The 20518-nt window shown below is 41.4% G+C and overlaps 1 protein-coding gene across 1 annotated transcript in view; it reads left to right on the plus strand.

Annotated features, from left to right (window-relative positions):
* Positions 1–11852: 11852 nt before the first annotated feature.
* The window catches only part of GRM5 (glutamate metabotropic receptor 5), a 222356-nt gene continuing 213690 nt past the window's right edge, over positions 11853–20518 (plus strand). Inside the window, exon 1 of the mRNA XM_014571135.4 lies at positions 11853–12097. Within this exon, the coding sequence (XP_014426621.2) occupies positions 11868–12097 (230 nt within the window). The 5' untranslated portion in view covers positions 11853–11867. The remainder of the gene's footprint in view (positions 12098–20518) is intronic.

A 20518-nucleotide genomic window follows, 5' to 3' on the forward strand; every position in this document is an offset into this window, starting at 1 on the left:
GTGTTTTAATGAGACTTTCCATTTAAGTTTAAACTGGGAAATGATCATGTTAAAAGAAGACAGAAGTAAATGCATTAAACTGTGGAATTGAGTCAAAGTTTCCTAATGTAAAAAAACTTGATTCAGTTAAAGTAATTAAAAAAGTGCAATTTCCCCCAAAGGGTGGCTCATCACCAGAGGAGGCAATGAGCTACTGTATTTAATTTAACTACATTTGAACATCAAGATTCAGGTATTGTTTACTGTATGTACTACAGTTACATCATTAACGTATAAAATAGTGTAATGAACAAGAGAGACTGATAATAAAACAAAAGCAAAATGCCCCTGGAACTCAGGATCAGGTGCTACAGCAAAACACATCAGAACCGGATGGCACATATGAACATGTGTTAGAGCACTTAAAGGCATTGCATTAATTTCTCAGATCACCCACAGTCATGCCGGAAAGGCTACTCAAAGCAGCCCCACCATCTTTGTAATGATTGAGGTGTCATTAGAGGAGATTTTGGAACAAATTGATAATACTGCCAAATGGTTACACAGCTACTGCAAAGTCACGCATCAATAAGCCCAAACAGATCAATGCATGAAAGAGTAATAGGCACTTAGAAATGCTTACACCCCTTAGTCTGTGGGGAGTCCCATTCCTGTCACCTCGTACCAGGCTGCAGTGGACCTGGCTCCAGCTGGGGGAATCCAGGGCACCCTCCAAGGTCTAGGTCTCTGGTGAGACTCACTGGGAAAGGGACTCCCTACACTAGTGATATTACAGTTGTTTACATGGTATGTGTGTTGTGGCTTAATGCCATTTTTATCACTCTTACGAGCTGAAACCAAGGGCTAACTTGTTGACCACTTTGTAGTTTCCCAGCTCAAGTGCATGGGTTAAAGCTGATATGGGCCAACTGCTGTTTGCGCTTGCAGGGTCCCAGGCTATATATTCCAAGGATGAAAACTTCCATTCCATCCTGCTAAGCTGCAGGCCCCACATATTAGTTTTTATGTGACATCCACAAGCCCCCTAGGCAATTTATTCCAGTGTTTAACCACCGTGACAGTTAGGAAGTTTTTCCTAATGTCCAACCTAAACTTACCTTGCTGCATTTTAAGCCCATTGCTCCTTGTCCTATCATCAGAGGCCAAAGAGATCAATTTTTCGCCTTCCTCCTTATAACACCTTTTAGATACATGAAAACTGCTATCATGTCCCCTCTCACTGAGGGGCCCAACTTAAATGTATACCCCAAATTAAAAAACACACTAAGAGAACCAAAAAAAGTGCCACCATGGCTTAACAACCATGTAAAAGAAACAGTGAGAGGTAAAAAGACATCTTTTAAAGAGTTGAAGTCAAATCTTAGTGAGGAAAATGAAAGGAGCATAAACACTGCCAAATTAAGTGTAAAACTATAATAAGAAAAGCCAAAAAGGAGTTAGAAGAACAGATAGCAAAAAACTCAAAAAGTAATAGCAAAATGTTTTTAAATACATCATAAGCAGGAAACTGGCTAAACAACCAGTGGGGCCCTTGGACGATCAAGATGCTAAAGGAGCACTCAAAGATGATAAAGTCATTGCAGAGAAGCTAAATGAATTATTTGCTTCAGTCTTCACAGCTGAAGATATTGGGAAGAATCCCAAATCTGAGCCATTCTTTTTAGGTGACAAATCTGAGGAATTGTCCCAGATTGAAGTATCATTAGAGGAGGTTTTGGAACAAATTGATAAACTTAACAGTAACAAGTCACTGGGACCAGACGGCATTCAGCCAAGAATTCTGAAAGAACTCAAATGGGAAATTGCAGAACTATTAGCTGTGGTTTGTAACCTACCCTTTAAATCAGCTTCTGCACCTAATGACTGAAAGATAGCTAATGTGATGCCAATGTTTAAAAAGGGCTCTGGAGGAGATCTTGGCAATTACAGACCGATAAGTCTAATGCCAGTACTGGGAAAAATTAGTTGAAACTATAGTAAAGAATAAAATTGTCAGACATATAGATGAACATAATTTGTTAGGGGAAAGTCAACATTATTTCTGTAAAAGGAATCATGCCTTACTAATCTGCTAAAGTTCTTTGAGGGAGTCAAAGGGGATCCAGTGGATATAGTATACTTAGACTTCCAAAAAGCCTTGACAAAGTCCCTCATCAAAGGCTCTTAAGAGAGAGAGATCTTGGAGTCATTATGGATAGTTCTCTGGAAATATCTACTCAATGTGCAGTGGCAGTAAAAAAGCAAATAGAATGTTAGGAATAATTAAAGAAGGGATGGAGAATAAGACAAAAAATATCGTAATGTCTCTATATGAAACCATGGTATGCCCACACCTTGAGTACTGCGTACAGATGTGGTTGCCTCATCGCAAAACCAATATATTGGCATCGGAAAAGATTCAGAAAAGGGCAACAAAAATTATTAGGGGTTTGGAACGGGTCCCATCTGAAGAGAGATTAAAAAGACTTGGACTTTTAATCTTACAAAAGAGGAGACTAAGGGGGGATATGATAGAGATCTATAAAATGATGACTGGTATGGAAAAAGGGAATAAGGATAAGATATTTATTTATTCCCACAATATAAGTACTAGGGGTCACCAAATGAAATTAATAGGCAGCAGGTTTAAAACAAACAAAAGGAAGTTTTTCTTCACTCAGCACATAGTCAACCGGTGGAACTCCTTGCCAGTGGATGTGGTGAAGTTTAGAACTTTAACAGGGTTCAAAATAGAGCTAGATAGATTCATGGGGGTTATGTTAATCAATGGCTATTAGACAGGATGGGTACGAATGGTGTCCCTGGCCTCTGTTTCTCTGGAGGTGGGTGATGGGGGAGGGATCATGTGAGGCTTACCTGTTGTGTTCCCTCCCTCTGGGGCATCTGGTATTGGCCACGGTCGGCAGACAGGATACTGGGCTGGATGGACCATTGGTCTGACCCAGTTTGGCAGTTCTTATGTTCTTATGTTCTCTCATTCTTCTCTTTTCTATAATAAATAAGCCCAATTCTTTCAGTCTTCCCTCATAGCTCATGTTTTCTAGGCCTTTAATAATTTGTGTTGCTCTTTGGATCTTGTCCAATTTCTCTACTTCTTTCTTGAAATGTGGTACCCAGGACTGGACACAATACTCCAACTAGGTACCAACTGAGCATTGGTAACTATAGTTGCAGATCCTCTCATTCAGTGGATAACCTTTCCATAGGATAGTCTTATTTGATTATCCCCATATTTTTAGTATTAATCACCTTTGATCCTTTTAGTTAATTGAATCCAGCTATACTAATTAGTGCAAATATCCAATTTCCTCTCAAGCAGGTAACAATTGTGAGGCATGGAGGGAAGAGAATATTTGTAGGGCTTACTTGGCTCTTGAGAACTAACATAATATGCTTGCTGGATTTAATCTGAGCCAATTGATTTCACCACTCCAAAGAGGAGTAAAGAAAACCTCTTACAATATTTGTTCTCAGAGGTGCTGATGAGTCTGATACATTTTGAAATGATTATCTGATCATTTCTGTCCAGATCTAAAATACCACTACTGTAAATGAAGGTGTTTCTGTGCAATTAGGAATCTATATCTATATACAACCCGGGGAGCGGCTGTACACAAAGTTTAAAATAAGGGAAAATGTCCAGCATGCCAAAGCTATTTGGGTACCTAATGATCCAGATACTGTAGTAGCCTATTGGAATTTTTAAAAGCACCTATACAGTTGAGATGCCTAATTCATATTGAGTTTCCTGACATTCAATATGAGTAAGGCATTTTTCCAAATCCTATCTGCTTCTTAAGATCCCTTTATAAGTCTGGTCCTGTCCTTACCACTAGCAATGGGAAAACCTAGGAAGAATCATAGAATTGTGCAAGTTAGAGATGAAAAGTCCCAGAATATTTCTGGTATGTTTTCTAATGTTTTTCCCAGTCTAGTTCTAAACGTCATAGATGATGAGGTTTCTAACAGCAGTGTAGTCAAGAATAAACTTGGGTAAACTCAGTTTACCCACTTCTCATTTGGGCAATATGGAATTTAGTTAAGGTAAATTTATCGCTTTTTTGTTATGTTTTGTTTTGTTTTACAACTACACCCATTGATGTCTACGATGGAGACAGATCTTACCCTTGACTTTCAGGAAGATTTCTTGTGATAATCAGACAACATGTTGCATTTTAATAATGTCATTCCCTCACTTCAAGTTACATATAAATCATTATACCTGTTCAGCTTTCCAAATGCCTCCTGCAAGATGCTGTATCTTGTTAACTCTAATGGAAGCCAATGAATTTAGGTATAAGATGTATGGCTAAATCTGCTGGCCTGCTTTGAAAATCTCTACCAATTTCTCATAAACAAGGGTAATGGTTCTTGATTAAAGAAATAGCCTTTCTATTACAGGTAGGATTATCACTAGTTAAATAAATGACATTTCTTCATTCTTGATTGACAGTTCTATTTTCACTCTCCAGTGATTTGATATCTCCCCAACGTCTGTATCAATTTTACATCTTAAAGTTTTCCACATGGCCTCCTTTTTAGTTCCCACACATTAAGCTTCAGTTCAAAATGGGACAGATGCCTGACAACAATTTGCATTTACAGATTATGAAAAAAGTAATAAAACAATCTTTCTGGCTCTATCAAAATTCTCTCCACAAAGTGTTTCAGTCTGCTGTGCAGCCTTTCTTTATTATCTTGTATTAGTATCCTTTAATCTGATAGAAGCAGATGTCAGTGTATTTTGTTTATTATTTTTATACTAAAACCCATGTTGCTTTTGCCTCGTAATGCAGATTAGAGCTCAGAAGTTTGAATTATGAGGGTTTAATTGGCACAATTACTGGGCAGAAACAATAGTAGAAGTAGATAGTAATTTGCCACACCCCGTTTTAGCAGATCCAACTATTGTATACTGTACTACATTCATTTTTATGGGGGGTGGGATGGTGGGACAGAAAGGTGTAGAGAAAGAAAAAGCACAGTCTGTTCTTTTTTAAGCTTCTTAATAGTTAGTAGTGGTGATCCAGTGGAAGCTGAGCTAGCAGGTGGTTATAGTTATGCCATAAATAGTAATGAGCATGCCTCATATTGAACCAAACTGTAAATCATAAGAAGGGATAGTTCATTAGAAAGTGATGATGATTTATTGATTTATTTATACATGTGACACACATGGGAGCAGATTTTCCAAAGAGCTCAGGACCAGATTTTCAGGGGTTCAGCACCATTACATCAGTTTTTCAAAAGAAGTCAACTCTCATTTATTCACATAAATAAGGGTCAGACATTCAAAAGTCCCTCAGTCACTTACGGTCAAATTTTCAAAAGGGATCAGCATCCAATGAAAGTCTAGCCCACATTCTAGTGCAGAGTCAGCTAACATAGAGATCCATAGTTTTCAAGTGCTCTCGTGAAGATGGGAACACTTTAGGAGGGACAGAGCTTGAATATAAACTTCTAGTTTTACATCACAGATTTATCTCTAGGTGTGGTTTTGTGAGGTTTACTTGGTTACATGTAGGGTGGCCATACATCCCATTTTGGCCTGGACATGACCTTTAACCTCTGTCTTGATCATCCCAAATTTTTTGGGATAAGTGGTCATTTGTTACTTTTGTTTCTATAAACTGACCACTTTTATAAAAAGTCACTTGTGGTGGGGGAAACCCAGTGTCAGCCCTGAGGGGGTGAGGAACCAAGGGAAGGGCAGTATTCCAGTGGGAGGCAGGTAGGTCTCAAATGAAAAGACAGACCAACCCTAACCTTTGGGGAATATCTAGCATATGTGGCACTGATTGTCCGAATCCTGCCTGCTCTCCAAGTGGGGAGTAGGGCTTGGGCATGTGGCTTAAACCAGCCTATGAGGGGCAGGTGAGGGCAGCTCGGGTCAGCCTTGTATGATGTCCTTTTTTCTCTTTAGGTAATATGGCCACCCTACTTAAATGATGTCAATAAAGTAACAGTAAATCAACTTCTCTCTTCCATTTCTTACTTGAGGACAGTTGTTCACACCTTTTTTTCTAATCTTGCCTTCTCCACCACAGCCCACTCATTTACAGTAACCAGCTGTTTACATTATTTTTAATTTCTAAGTTCTTTGGAGAAAGAACAATCATTTATTGATGTTTTGTACAAAGCCAATGTGACAGTGCAGGTGAGTTCCACAGATAGAGAAAGGATTAATGAGGACCTGTGGATGTCTAGACTACATAGCTCTGTCGCCAGAGCCATGTAGATTAGTTTACTAAACATATCCAAATAAAGCGGCGATTTACATAATCGCCGCTTCATTTAAATTAAAATGGCTGCCGCGCTGAGCCGATCAGCTATTTGTCGGCTCAGCACTCTAGTCAGGACGCTCCGCGGTCGACATCAAAAGCATTTGTCGACCTCCCCGTTATGCCTCGTGGGATGAGGTTTACCGGGGTGGTCGACAAATTCCTTTGATGTCGACCGCGGAGCGTCCAGACTGGCGCGCTGAGCCAACAAACAGCTGATCGGCTCAGCGCGTCAGCCATTTTAATTTAAATGAAGTGGCGATTATTTAAATCACCACTTCATTTGGGTATGTCTAGTAAACTAATCTACATGGCTCTGGCGACAGAGCCATGTAGTCCAGACATACCCAGTTAGTCCTATCCCAATTTACCTGCAAGAATTGTTCAGAGAGGAGAGAACCCTTAAATGAAAGAGGCCCAGCTCTCTTTCTTCCTTCATGAGGGAAGCCTGACTCCAGCCAAGAACTGGAGACAGCTTGCTACCTGGGTGAGTCGCCTACTGTGTGGATGGGACAAGTGGGCACAGGGAGAATGACAAAAGAGACTGGATACACAGAGAAACCCGAGTATAATGGTGGGGTTTTGCTGAGAAATCCTTGGATGACCCTGGTTTTAAATTTAGTTTTCCTTTCATTTTGCATTCTAATGCCCCAGCAGGGATGGGACTTATATGTGTCATAGCTGGAAGGGTTAAGGTATTGTAGTGCTAGTCCCAGAATGGAGGGCACCCAACTGTCAGGGACCTGCAAATAGGTAAGTCACTCATTGAGGAGCCACAAGGGAATGTTGCCCAGGCAACCCACTTTGGAGCCTAGTAAATATGGTCACCCATGTTGTGTCTCTCATATACCACAACATAGATATCACATAATTAGGCATGGCAAAATTTCATTTTTATACAATTTCAATGGATAAAATTGCATTTTAAATTTTTTATCAATTTACATTTTCATAGTTCAGTGGAATTATGGGTTTTAAGCATTAATTTTATGTTTTAGCAACTTAAATTGTCAGTCCTGGGAAATTATGGTAAGGAAGAGCACATGGAATCAAAGAATATTATGTAATGACAGTATATGCCGAGATTCAAATAGCTAAAGCTTTATAACCATTAAAGCACACATTGTCAACCTCACATGTCAAAATAGGGGAACACTTCCAGAATTTGGTAAGTTGGCAAGGGCGGTGCTCTTCCATGATATTAATGGAGAAGGTGCAGGATCTGGGTGCAGAAGGAGCTTGGGGTAAGGTATTGGGATGCAGGAGAGGGTTTTGATCTGGGGCAGGAGAAGGTATGGATACTGGAGAGAATTCTAACCTGGCCGAGGGGTGTAGCAGGAGGTGCAGAGTCTTGGAGGGGTTTGTGACTCAGAACAAATATACAGGCGATTGGGGTGCAGAGTATGGGAGAGAGTAGTGGAGCAAGAGGGTAGGCAGAGGCTGGGGTGCCAGAGGCAGGCTGTGGCCAGAAGGCACATGCCTGGGCAGCTCCCAACCAGCAGCCCAGCAAGTTCCTCAGACAGGCTTGCTGCCTGTCCTTCCTCCACAGGTTGCTCAGAGCAGCTGGCTGCAGAGGCCATGTGCTTCTCAGAAAGCTGGGAACTCGGGCGGGGGAACACTTTATGCACTACCTGTCCTGCAAACAGGTAGCTCCCAGTGGCAGCTGCAAGATTGTGTATGGGATGAGTGCAGTGAAGCCCCTCGCCCCAGGTTCACAGTGTTCAGAGAAAGACACATGGCCTTTGCCGTCAGCTGCTCTGAGCATCATGCAGGGCTGGAGTAGGCAGGGTACCTGTCGGATGGGGCTCCCACTGGGCTGCAGAGCAGAGCCAGTAGTTTGGTGGGCCAGATAAAACCTGCAGGCCATATTTTTCCCACCCCTGATCTAGGCCATCTCTAAAAGGTCTTTGTCTAACCTATTCTTAAAAAAAAGCAAAGATCCTTAAATTAAATTCTAATAAATTTTCAAGCAGCATTTTCTTACTTTGTCTATATGTAAATTTATATGATTATTAATGGAAATATTTTTCATTGATTGTGGGAAAAATTGACATTTATTGACACCAATAAAGTTTTACTCTTTCCAAGACTACACGTAATATGAATAAGATCTGTTTCTTTGAGAAGTGTAGGGCTCCATCAACTTGCCAACGGTGTCTTCAGCCATGAACTCCCCCATCTCTAATTCCTTATAATTGAGGAAGATATGTGGAAGAAACTCTTGATGAAAACTTCACATAACTTCCTACATTCTCAGTCTTTCCTGTTTGTGGTTGTTGTTGTTGTTTTTTTTTCTTGGAGGGGAAATATTGCTTTAAGGAAATTCAGACTTTTTTTGTGATATAAGGGAATCTAACAGCAATGATTATTTTTCCACTTGAAAATGTTCAGTACCACTACAGTCTAGCTAAATATACATACCTCATCAAAAGTACTCCACAACAGGGGACTTCTCTTTGAATAATTAATTAAGTAGTTTAATCAGCAACAATTATGACAAGTGGATTTGTACCAGTATCTTGACACTAAGCTGCATTCTGTTTTTGTTGACTGTCACACCACACAGCTAGAGTTTTCCCACCTTGGAAACCCAGTCTCTTTCAGGGTATGTCTACACTACCCTCCTAGTTCGAACTAGGAGGGTAATGTATGCATACCGCACTTGCTAATGAAGCCCGGGATTTGAATTTCCCGGGCTTCATTAGCATAAGCGGGGAGCCGCCATTTTTAAATCCCCGCTGCTTCGAACCCCGTGTAGCGCGGCTACACGGGGCTCGAACTAGGTAGTTCGGACTAGGGTGCCTATTCCGAACTACCGGTACACCTCGTTTCACGAGGAGTACCGGTAGTTCGGAATAGGACCCTAGTCCGAACTACCTAGTTCGAGCCCCGTGTAGCCGCGCTACACGGGGTTCGAAGCAGCGGGGATTTAAAAATGGCGGCTCCCCGCTTATGCTAATGAAGCCCGGGAAATTCAAATCCCGGGCTTCATTAGCAAGTGCGGTATGCATACATTACCCCGCTAGTTCGAACTAGCGGGGTAGTGTAGACATACCCTCAGAGTTAGACTATCAAGGTAGGTTTGTTCTGAATGTTGAAAATTTGCATAATTTGGTAAGTGGCCTCATTATGTTGAAGCACTTTCTCTCATTTTATATGAGGTACATCCTGTATGGTGTAACAAAATTATGGCCTTGAAATATTATATGACCAATATATTTGTGACATAATAGTATTTGACTATAAAAGAGTCAATGGCTGGGACATTCATTGAGAAAATTGCTACTTGTGCTAAACTGTAGTCAAACCTCTCCTGAGTTTTATAGAATGCCTAAGATAATAGTTTGTATTTTTGCTTTCATCTGAGGGGTTGAGTGTTTTACACCTTGTCTAGGAATTTTCCACTGAATTTTTTATTTCAATGGAAAGGACGTTTCTACAAAATCAAAATCAACACATCTTAATTTTACTGAAATTTTTTGAGACGTCTATTGCGAAAATCAAAAGAAATAATTTTGTTTGGTCATAGTGATCTACACTGAAATGTTGTGGGTGTTTTACAAACCAAATGGATATTTCAGTTTGGGTCATTCAGACACTAATTTTGTAGGCCTTGGGTGCTGCAGGACCGCCTTCAAGTTACAGTATGAGTATGTAATGACTCCATATAGTCTATAGGGTGGGTTCCCTGGTTAGACTACATGATTTACTACATGATTTACTGAAGTCTCAGCCTTTGGATGAACTGATGTGTCACCTCATGTGAGCCATGTAATTGTGGAACGCAATAGGAGATGCATCTGACTGAGGACCCAGACCCATAAATTAGAATGGACCATGCCCATAAGACTCAAAAACTACATTTCAATGAGACACAACAGTAGCACAAAGGAAAACAGACTGATATTGAACTGAGCCAAAATGAGACATTTTTAACATTCTTAAATCAACCAGTTTCTGAATTTTCTGTTTTGTGAGAATTGTTGATATTTTGACTGTTCATTCAGATTTCAATGAGGCAGAATTCTGAATTTGGACCAGTTGTAGTCCTGATATGGGGGAAAGGGTATCATTTTGTGGTTAAGACACTAGACCAGTGATTCTCAACTTGTTTCAGTGCATGGACCACCAGGCCAATCAAAAAATTTTCGTGGACCACCTCCTTTTTGAGGTGGATGACACACCATGTGCTTGTGAACACGGCGTAAAACAGCCTAATGGCGGCGCCTGCTCATACCTTGTGACTTTGGACAATGTTCCTGTGGACCACTGAAAAAGTCACCATGGACCACCAGTTGAGAACCTAGACTGTAAACCAGCAGGTCTAAGTTCAGATTTGGTTCTGCTGCACATTGATGATAGGACCTTTCATAAGTCACTTCAACTCCCTGTGTCTCATTTCTCATTTCAACTCCCTGTGTCAAAATATTTCCTTTCTCCCACCCTTTGTCTGTCCTACATATTCAGAGTGCATGCTTTTCAAGGTGGGGCCAGTCTCCTATTAAGTTTATCTATAGTGCCTACCCCAATAGACCTCTAAAGTCTACCATAATACAAACAAAGTCAGAGAGTGTTAGCAAGACATTGTCAGAGCTAGACATCCAAACTCTCCCATCCAGGGCCAACCATTCAACACAATAATCTTTCCAATGTCTCCATTGTAGTAAATTCCTATATTTCCTTTGTGCTATGTGCCATGCAATCAGGCAACAAAGACAACAAAGAGATGGTCATTGCTTCAAAGCACTTCAAAGCACTTTCTATACAAGACAAGGGACAACTGGTGAATATAGACTGACTGTCTGAGAGACAAGGAAACTATGAGACAAATTATCTGCATGTTAAGCCTCAGTCTCAGGACACCAATGGCCAAATCATTGTCAAGTTTTTAGTGAAGGAATGTTTTAAGGAAACATTTAAGAGATAATTAGGTTGATGTGTGATGTTTACAAGGAATTTCTCCTTTGGGTAAGGGGCAGCATAAAAGTTCTGGTTCAGGTTTACATTACTACTTTAATTTAAAAAAACCAAAGCCAAAAGCAAACCCAGCATTTTAGCATGCCATGACCTTTAGTGTCTTCAGTTTTACCATATTTTCTTGAGAGAAGCACAGAAAAGGTCAGTTCCTCAGAAGATTACTTTTGCCATGCACTCTTTATTAACATGTTTAAAAAACCGGTATGCTGAAGATTGCATTATGTGCAAAGTCACATTTCTGCTAATTAGTCTTTTTTAGCATTCAGAATGTTGCATTTTAAAGCAAGAGTAAAACAAACAAATACTTCTGAACACTTAATTTTACCCTTTAAAAACTGTCAAAAACCTGAAAGCAACTAAACTAATTCAGTCAATTTAGCAGACGCTGAAGGGAATGCTTAGCTCTGTGATTTATAAACATTTTGTTGTAAACATTGTGTTCTCTTAAAAGAAAAGAATAGTTCTTAACCATTCCTTGTTAGAATCAATGTTGAGAGCATTTAATCTGATCGTTTATTTCCTAATATGGACCACCTCAACATTTTAATCTATTAATTTACAACTCTGGGGTTTCTTTGTTTCCATTTAGGAAACTATGGTGAGAGCGGAATGGAAGCCTTCAAAGATATGTCAGCCAAGGAGGGGATCTGCATTGCTCATTCCTACAAGATCTATAGCAATGCTGGTGAACAGAGTTTTGACAAGCTGTTGAAAAAGCTAAGAAGCCACCTGCCCAAAGCAAGAGTGGTTGCCTGCTTCTGTGAGGGCATGACAGTAAGAGGGCTGCTAATGGCCATGAGGCGCTTGGGTCTGGCTGGAGAGTTTTTGCTGCTAGGAAGGTGAGTAACCCTGTATAATTATAGACATTCACTGGTATTCATGGTACAAAAGATAGCATGGATTGGTCAATTGCACCTGCCGGTAAGGTTGTGTGTGTGTGTTTTTACTGAAGTTCTAGAAATCATTTTAACAGAAACTTTGTCATCTATGATATAGATACCAGACAGGCTTATGTATATACATTACACTGTTTGCAGTGTCTCTGTTGGGCTATTGGTTAGGGGGTGCGATATCTCAGTGGCTTGAGTATTGCCTTGCTAAACCAAAGGTTGTGAGCTCAGTCTCTGAGGGGGCCATTTAGGTATCTGAGGCAAATCTGTCAGGGATGGTACCTGGTCCTGCTGTGAGAGCAGGTAACTAGACTTGATGACCTTTCAAGGTCCCTTCTAGTTTTATTTAAAAAAAAAGTATTGCTGCATAGTACAGATTTTCAGAGAACAGCTGTAATAGAGAATTATTTCTGATTTATGTTCTTATTCTTTGCTGCTTTATTTTGAAATGCATATAAATATGACGCCATTAATAACTGAAACAATAGATGATCTGAATGTTGTTTTAAGACACAGCTGGTCTAGTCTTTGTGTGGAAATGAAGTAAAAGTCGCTTCAAAATAGAGCGTTTATTTGTGAATGAGTATTTTCCTTTCTCTGTAGTGCTGTTCCATTAGCATTGTTCTATGAAAGTATTCAGCTGTTCTTTCATATGATCTACTGCTCAGTAACCATGGCTCTAAAGCTCACTTCCATCTGCACAAAAAGGGGAGAGGGGAAAATTATTAGCTACCGTAATCAAGTCGGAAACGAGACTACAGTGATTGCACAATGAGGAAAGGTGACTGCTACATATTCAGTGTGCCTCTGTGTATTTGCCACTCTTTTCACATAAATTAATGGACATTGGATGTGGTTGGCAGGTGACATGAAAGAGTATAACTTGAGTATGGTATGCTCCCCCTCAATGAAGTAGAGTTGGAAAGGCAAGTATATACTGGCATAAAAGTGAACCCTATTGGAGGATTCACAAGCATGCTGTGTGGCTGGCAAAGAAAGAACAACATGATAGTGAAACTGATTGTACTGGAGAAGGAAGGGCAGGTCTGTGAAGAATATGGAAGGGAATCACCTCTGTTCAGTTGGTTTGGAATCTATGGGACTTGTGCTCTTGTCACTTGTAAAATCTTGGCCTGTATCCACTGCCTAGTTCATGCGTCCTAGCCTTTCTAACATATTGCTTATCTATCTCTGGAAGAGGAGCAAAGAAGAATAGCATGGCTGCATGGGCTCCCACTTCCTTTCATTACTCTAGCATGGGCGGGGGGGGGGGGGAGAGAGAACCATCACTCCTCTCTGAATAATTGTAATTGCTTATTTATTTCTGCATTTTAAACCAATGTGTGAATCCATTCCTATGGCTACCTTATACCTAGTGAGTTTGCTTTGTTGTTTCTTCTATATTGTCTTTCCTTCTTCCATCCATTTGTGGTCTGATTTACAGAGAACCTATTGGCTTCAGTTGGATTTACCTTTTATACCTCATTTTACACTGAACGCATGGAAGTGTTTTTCTGTGGCAGTCTTCAACTTTCCAAAAGCCCCTAAATCCCACTTTCAAAAGTCACTTAGGTTCTTTGTTCATATAAGTCCCAAACTCCCATTGATTTTACTAAGAATTGTTCATATGTAATAGCAGGATTTGGTGTCTAGTAGGACCCTCAGTGGCTATGAGACAGAGTCAAAGTAGGAGGTATACTTTAGTGAGAGAGAGAGGGAAAGAGAGAGGCTAAGTATAACTGACTATCTCATTTTAGTAAATGACACAATGTATTCCTGGTTATATTCAGGGATGCCCTGTCTAGTTGTAAGAAAGTTTTAGAGGTGGCATTCTGTGATGATGGTTTATTTTAGACATCTAAGTAGTAAATAGTTTTGGATTAAAAAGAACATTCTACTAGTTCTATTGAAATGATTTATGTATGTTTTTGCTTATGATGATATTAAGTTCATCTGTGAATAAAGCTGTGCAAATAAGGGATTTTTCAGTGCTTTGGCAATTTCAAAATATCAAAATATTTCAAATTGAACCAATCATTTTAGGAATGTTAGGTAAAAGAAAAGGTAAAAACAAAAATCATTTTGGATTCAGTGAACAATTTTGTTTTTTCAGTCAGAAATATTGTATTCCAATCTCAACAGTTTTTTAAATCGTTTTGAATTTGAAACAAATGAAACTAGATGAGATTTTTGAACAAAGAGTTGTTTCATACCAAAAAAATCAAGTTTTTTGTGTGTAAAATATTAGAATGAAACGTTTTTAATCTTTTTCAGAATTTTTAATCTCCTCCCCCAACAAAAATTTGGCAAAAATAATATGAATTTGCAAAGCATTTCAGTGTTGCTGAATCTGCATTTTTCTTTGAAAAACTGCTGACCTAAAATTTTCTCCCAGCTGTCTTTAAGAAATATGGCTTTTCAATTCACAAAGAGAGAAATATGGAGGTGATGGTGATCATTTGTATTACAAAGCATTCAGATACCATGATGATGAATAGCATGTACAATTGACAGTGTCCAGTGTCCATTGGGGACAGCTGAGCTGGGGAAAATAAATTGTCTTCCTTAAACTATACCCAGCTGGCTATGGCCCAAGGGGCTGTCAGCCAATTGTAGGTTAATGGAGTGCTGCATGTTCTCTGTGTCCTACTGTTCGCAGGAAATGATCCTAACATCCCTCTGAACCTGGAGGCTGCACAAAAGTGGTTCAGGGGCCCGCAATATTAGCTCTGAGCTTGTTGGAAACTCCCCCTTCACTGGATCCATCCCCTTTTGGGCAATGTGTTTAGCAGGAGCAATGTGAAGGGACTGATGCATGGCTTAGGATTGATTCTGTATAATATGTTCCCATTTTTTCAGCAAGCAGACAACATATAACTGTCCCAGCTTGTTATTGTCTAAAGATGACTTGTTTCAGCATAATAGCATTTGTTCAACTATAAAAGAATCAATGGCTTGTTTCAGCTCAGTATTTTGTGTCCTTTTGCTAACATGACATGTTTATTTGATAAGCTACAGTGAGCAGCAAGGTTCCTGAGAGGCAGTTTAATCAATACGCTATACCTCAGTGTACATTAGTGAGCTGATGGGTAAGCCCAGGGTGTGTTGCATCGAAGAAGGCCTGAAGCAAAGTACTTTCAACTACCTTACTGTGGAGCAGTGAGCCTAGAAATACACACTGGAGTGTGAGGTGTGACACAGGAGAGGTTTCAGAAATTGCAAAAGACACTTTCAAGCATTAGATAATGTTTCAGTGGTGGGAACCTTTTGTGCCTTATTGCTGTAAGGAAAAATATAATTTTTAAATAAAAGCTTGAAATAGGGATTCAAACTATGGGTGTTAGAGGGAGAGGGGCTAAATCATGAGCCTGCTTATGTATTCACTCAGGGAAGGCAAAGTACCACCTCAATTCAGAGCATAAATCCCGTGTCACCCAGCATGCATGGGGAAAGAAAAAACAGTTACAGGGCTCTTCTTTCCACACAGGTAGGTGGGCAGGGGTGAGAAATGGCTGGAGCTTTGGATCTGCCCCCTCCTGAACAGGTCAGCTAGTGCACGTGAGCCAAGATGGGGTGTTACAGACTACTCCAACTACTAAGGGTATGTCTACACTACCCCTCTAGTTCGAACTAGCGGGGTAATTTAGGCATACCGCACTTGCAAATGAAGCCCGGGATTTGAATTTTCCGGGCTTCATTTGCATAAGCGGGGAGCCGCCATTTTTAAAACCCCGCTGGTTCGAACCCCGTGCAGCGCGGCTACACGGGGCATGAACTAGGTAGTTCGAACTAGGCTTCCTAGTTCAAACTACCGTTACTCCTCATGAGTAACTCCCCTGCTGCCTCCCCAGCTACCACTCCTCATGAGGAGTAACGGTAGTTCGAACTAGGAAGCCTAGTTCGAACTACCTAGTTCGTGCCCCGTGTAGCCGCGCTGCACGGGGTTCGAACCAGCGGGGTTTTAAAAATGGCGGCTCCCTGCTTATGCAAATGAAGCCCGGGAAATTCAAATCCCGGGCTTCATTTGCAAGTGCGGTATGCCTACATTACCCCACTAGTTCGAACTAGCGGGGTAGTGTAGACATACCCTAAGCTAGTTTACTAACGATGGGGGCATCTTTCCATCAGGGGTTTACTCTCCTTGCCCCCTCAAGTTTTTATACAATGGTATCTTACATAAATCATGACTATGATTTTGATGCAGACCAGACCTTTGTTTTGGAGTCACATGCCAATTGAGCCTTGGTTTTCTCTTATGTAGACCAAAGAACAGTGATCAAAAACTTTGTGATCAAGGTAACTCCCAGTGAATACTGAACTCTCTATGTTTTCAGTAGTAACCATGATTGAATTGCCTATCTGTGACAGTGTTCTACAGAGAGGAAAACTAGAAAACACTCTAGGGCTTTTTAACCAATGGAAACCATTTAAAACACTTAGCAAATATTTACTTCCTACTTTATGGGATTGGATTCAACCCCAACTGAGTTTCAAGTGTAAAAAATTATGTCCTACTTTAACCCTGCAATGATTCAGTTTAATAGAGATATGTACACAAAGCTGCATCCATCTGTTCTTATTGCTTGTGGCTTCCTCAGGTCACCAGACAGGAAATATTATTACAAATGGCACCGATTAGAGTTCAAGAAATACATCAATGAAACAGCATCTCTTGTCTGGAAAGCATATTGCAAAAAGAAATATGGAATATTAATTTTGTTGGGTTAGATGAATTTATTTCTAGTTGCCAGCTAAATTAGTTTGATTAAGTGGTCATTGACCCTGGGGCAGAGCTTGCTGCCTCCTGCTGCTCCAGCCCCTGCTGCCTCCCCAGCTACCACTCCTCTTCCCACTCCTTCTCCCCCTCCCGCTTCTTCCTCCCCACCCTCCCCACACCCCCAGGGACACCAAGGCCCCTGCACCCACAGCTCTGGGAGACAGTTGGGCCGGTGAGACCCCCAACCCTGAGCCCTGAGATTCTCCTCCCCCTTCCTCCCCTTTCTTCCCCCTGCCAGCTCCCCCTCCCCTTTCCACCCTCCCTCCTCCTCTCTCCAACCTTCTTTCCCCAGTCTCAACTCAGTTTCATTCCCCCCACCCCAGTTTTGTTCAATAAAGAGGCTTTGTTGTAATGAACATGTGTCTTTTATTGTACAGCAGGAAGGGGGGTAGGGAAGGGTAAGTGGAAGGACGTGAGGGAGGAATGAGACACAAGCCCCCAGTGGGGCACACCAGGGAGACTGTTACTGCCTGCAGAACGTGCTACCAGGCTCTCAGCAACACATCCAGGAGAAGCACCAGAGTGCCCAGGGGCAGCTCCAGCTCCCTCTTGCAGAGTGCTGTAGTGTCCTGAATGAGGGCAACCAGGGCATGTAGAGAAAAAAATGCTTTGCTGTCCCTCAGTGAGGTAGGTAGGCAAGCAAGCAGGGAAACCTTAGAACCAGCTGTCCGGTTTTAAGCACAGGTCTCTGATAGCCTCAGGCAGCAGCCACACAAGGTAACTCCTGACCTGATGCCCTGCCAGAACTGGTTCTGGCCAGCCTTAAATGCAATTCAGTGTCCACTGAATGTGTACGCACTATTTCAAAATAGAAAAATGCTATTTCAAAATGCACTTTATGTCTAGACGCGTTATTTTGAAATAAGCTATTTCGAAATAACACTGTAGTGTAGACATACCCTTAAAGCACGGACTAGTTATTTCGGGATATCCCAAAATAGCTCCTCTGTGTAAGCATAGCCTTAATATACCCTTTGTCTTAGTTCCCTCTCTGTGAAATAGAGATAATGTCTCTCTACCTCACACAGGTGTGGGGAGGACCAATTCACTAATGTGGATGGGGCAATCAGGTGCTCCAACAACAGTAGGCCATAGAAACATAGAGATAAAATATGAGTGGCTGGGGTGAAGGGCAGGAAGGAGTAGCGTTTGAAGAACGTAATGGTCAAGAGCCTGGATTCTGCCTGAGAGGGCCACTCCAGAAAGCAAATGAAAGGCTGACAGGCAGGAAACCCAGATCTGTGTGAGGAATGTCTGGTTAAGCATTAGAGATGGGGATACACAATATAAGCTTAGTATCAGTGCTCAAAGATCAAAGCACGATTGCTCATCTGAGGGAAATGGCTTTGTCTCGGTAATTTAAAAGGAGATCTTTACTGAGAATAGCCATTTCCTTCCTAAAAGAGTTATCAGCAGGGTAATTCACCTTCACAGCTAACAGGCCTGTTCCAGTGTTTGTACAAGTTCCTTTGCTCAGGAACTGATTGAAAATCAATGAGGGTATGACATTTTTTAGCACTGGAAATATTTGTGGTAAATTCCTTTTCACTATTTCTTCCAATTTTTGGTAAAAGAAATCAAAAAGTATTTCACTAATATTTTTAGCAGAAATGTGGAAATATAATTCCACCCATGTGTGCTGCCATCCTCTTTTGGGCTAAAATAACTAGATGCTAAAAATGGCTTCATAGTGTGTTGGTGAGTGTGTGGTACAGGCTCCCTTGGTGCTCAGTCCACAGAGAACAGGAACCTGTTACAGGATTGCGCAAGACTTGCAGGCTGTGTCTAGACTGGCAAGTTTTTCCGCAAAAGCATCTACTTTTGTGGAAAAACTTGCCAGTTGTCTACACTGGCCGCTTGAATTTCTGCAATAACACTGACGATCTCATGTAAGAAATCAGTGCTTCTTGCGGAAATACTATGCTGCTTCCGTTCAAGCAAAAGTCCTCTGATTGTTTTTTCCGATTGCTTTTTCGGAAGAGGCTTTTCTGCCATTTGTGCCCTTCTAAACAGGGCCATATGGCAGAAAAGCCTCCTCTTTTGGAGGAGCCCTTATTCCTCGAAGAATGAGGTATACAGGGCTCCCTGAAAGAGCATGTTTGGTCTTCTGCAAAAAAAAAAAAAAGAGAAGAGCAAACGTGTTTCCTAGACGTGGCGGAGTTTTTCCGAGATACCAAATACCCCAAGGCTGTGTCTACACTGGGCCACTTATTCCGGAAAATCAGCCGCTTTTCTGGAATAAGCTGCGAGCTGTCTACACTGGCCCTTGAATTTCCGGAAAAGCAACGACGCTCTACTGTACAAAATCAGCCGCTATTCCGGAAAAGCTACGCTGCTCCCGCTCGGGCGTAAGTCCTTATTCCGGAACACTGTTCCGGAAAAGGGCCAGTGTAGACAGCCCAGTAGTCTTTTCCGGAAAAATGCGTCTACATTGGCCACAGATGCTTTTCCGGAAAAAGGGCTTTTCCGGAAGAGCATCTGTGGCCAATGTAGACGCTCTTTCTGGAAATACTTATAACGAAAACTATTCTGTTTTAAGCATTTCCGGAAATTCATGCCAGTGTAGACACAGCCCCACAGTATAGACATACCCTGGGGTAATTCTTTCCCACAGCTGCTCCTGGTGTGACTTTGGTATGTCCTTACTTATCTATCTTATAGATCACGGCAAAAATTGTACCATGAGTAGTGAGATTACCCCTTGCATGACAACACTCACAAAGGAAGAAAAGTGTAATGAAAAATTCCACACATTAAAACTTGTGGGTTTCAGGAAGAAGTGGAAGTGGGGGGAGGAATGCAAAGCCGTTCTTCTGTGGCTATGTCTACACTCATTAAGGTAGCATGTAAAGAACTAGCACTACACATATAGCTGTCCACACCAGTGAAAGGCAGGCTGTGACCACAGTTGTCCCTGTGTTGTGTAGCTACATGCTGCAGTGAAAGGCTGTGGCAGGAGACACCTGCCAGAGGCTTTCCTGGCTGCCTCTGGCTTGCTGGAGCCTTTTGGCAGGGAAAGGCTCTGGCAGAGAAGAGGCAGCAGAACATTACACTGCCAAAAATATTCTTGGGCATGTAGGGTGTCATGCAGGGAATATCACCTGGCGGTTCAGGTGTGTAGTGTACTCGACACTATTGCCTAGGCTGTGTCTCACTGTATACTGCCAGCATGTGTACTGTACATGTTGCTGTAAGTGAAGATATGATTAGCCTGACCCAGAGACAGACCTCCAGCCTGATCTTTGTGCATTTAAAATCCAGATCCAAATTGTGTGGCTCAGTCTCCTCTCTGTGGGCTGAACTTATGGGTTAGCATCAGGTGGGATGCTGGAGTCAAAATAAACATTTATTTCAAATAATTTTTCTTACTGCACCTTTGTGCAAGTGCTAAATCCTCACAATATGCTGTGTGACAAATGTTGGGCAAATGTCATCAGGGGCTAAGCTGTGCCCTTGGAGAAGCATATGCACTTCTTACTGATGCCAATTGGAGATTGGCCCTTTATAATTTAAAGGCAAAAATGAGTTTGTCATGGTGGACAGAGAAAAAGATGAGGCACGATCCAGTGACTAGGTCACAAAATTGGACTTGA

This window comes from Pelodiscus sinensis, chromosome 1 (genome assembly GCF_052426305.1).
Source record: "Pelodiscus sinensis isolate ZL-2025 chromosome 1, ASM5242630v1, whole genome shotgun sequence".
Lineage (NCBI taxonomy): Eukaryota > Metazoa > Chordata > Testudines > Trionychidae > Pelodiscus > Pelodiscus sinensis.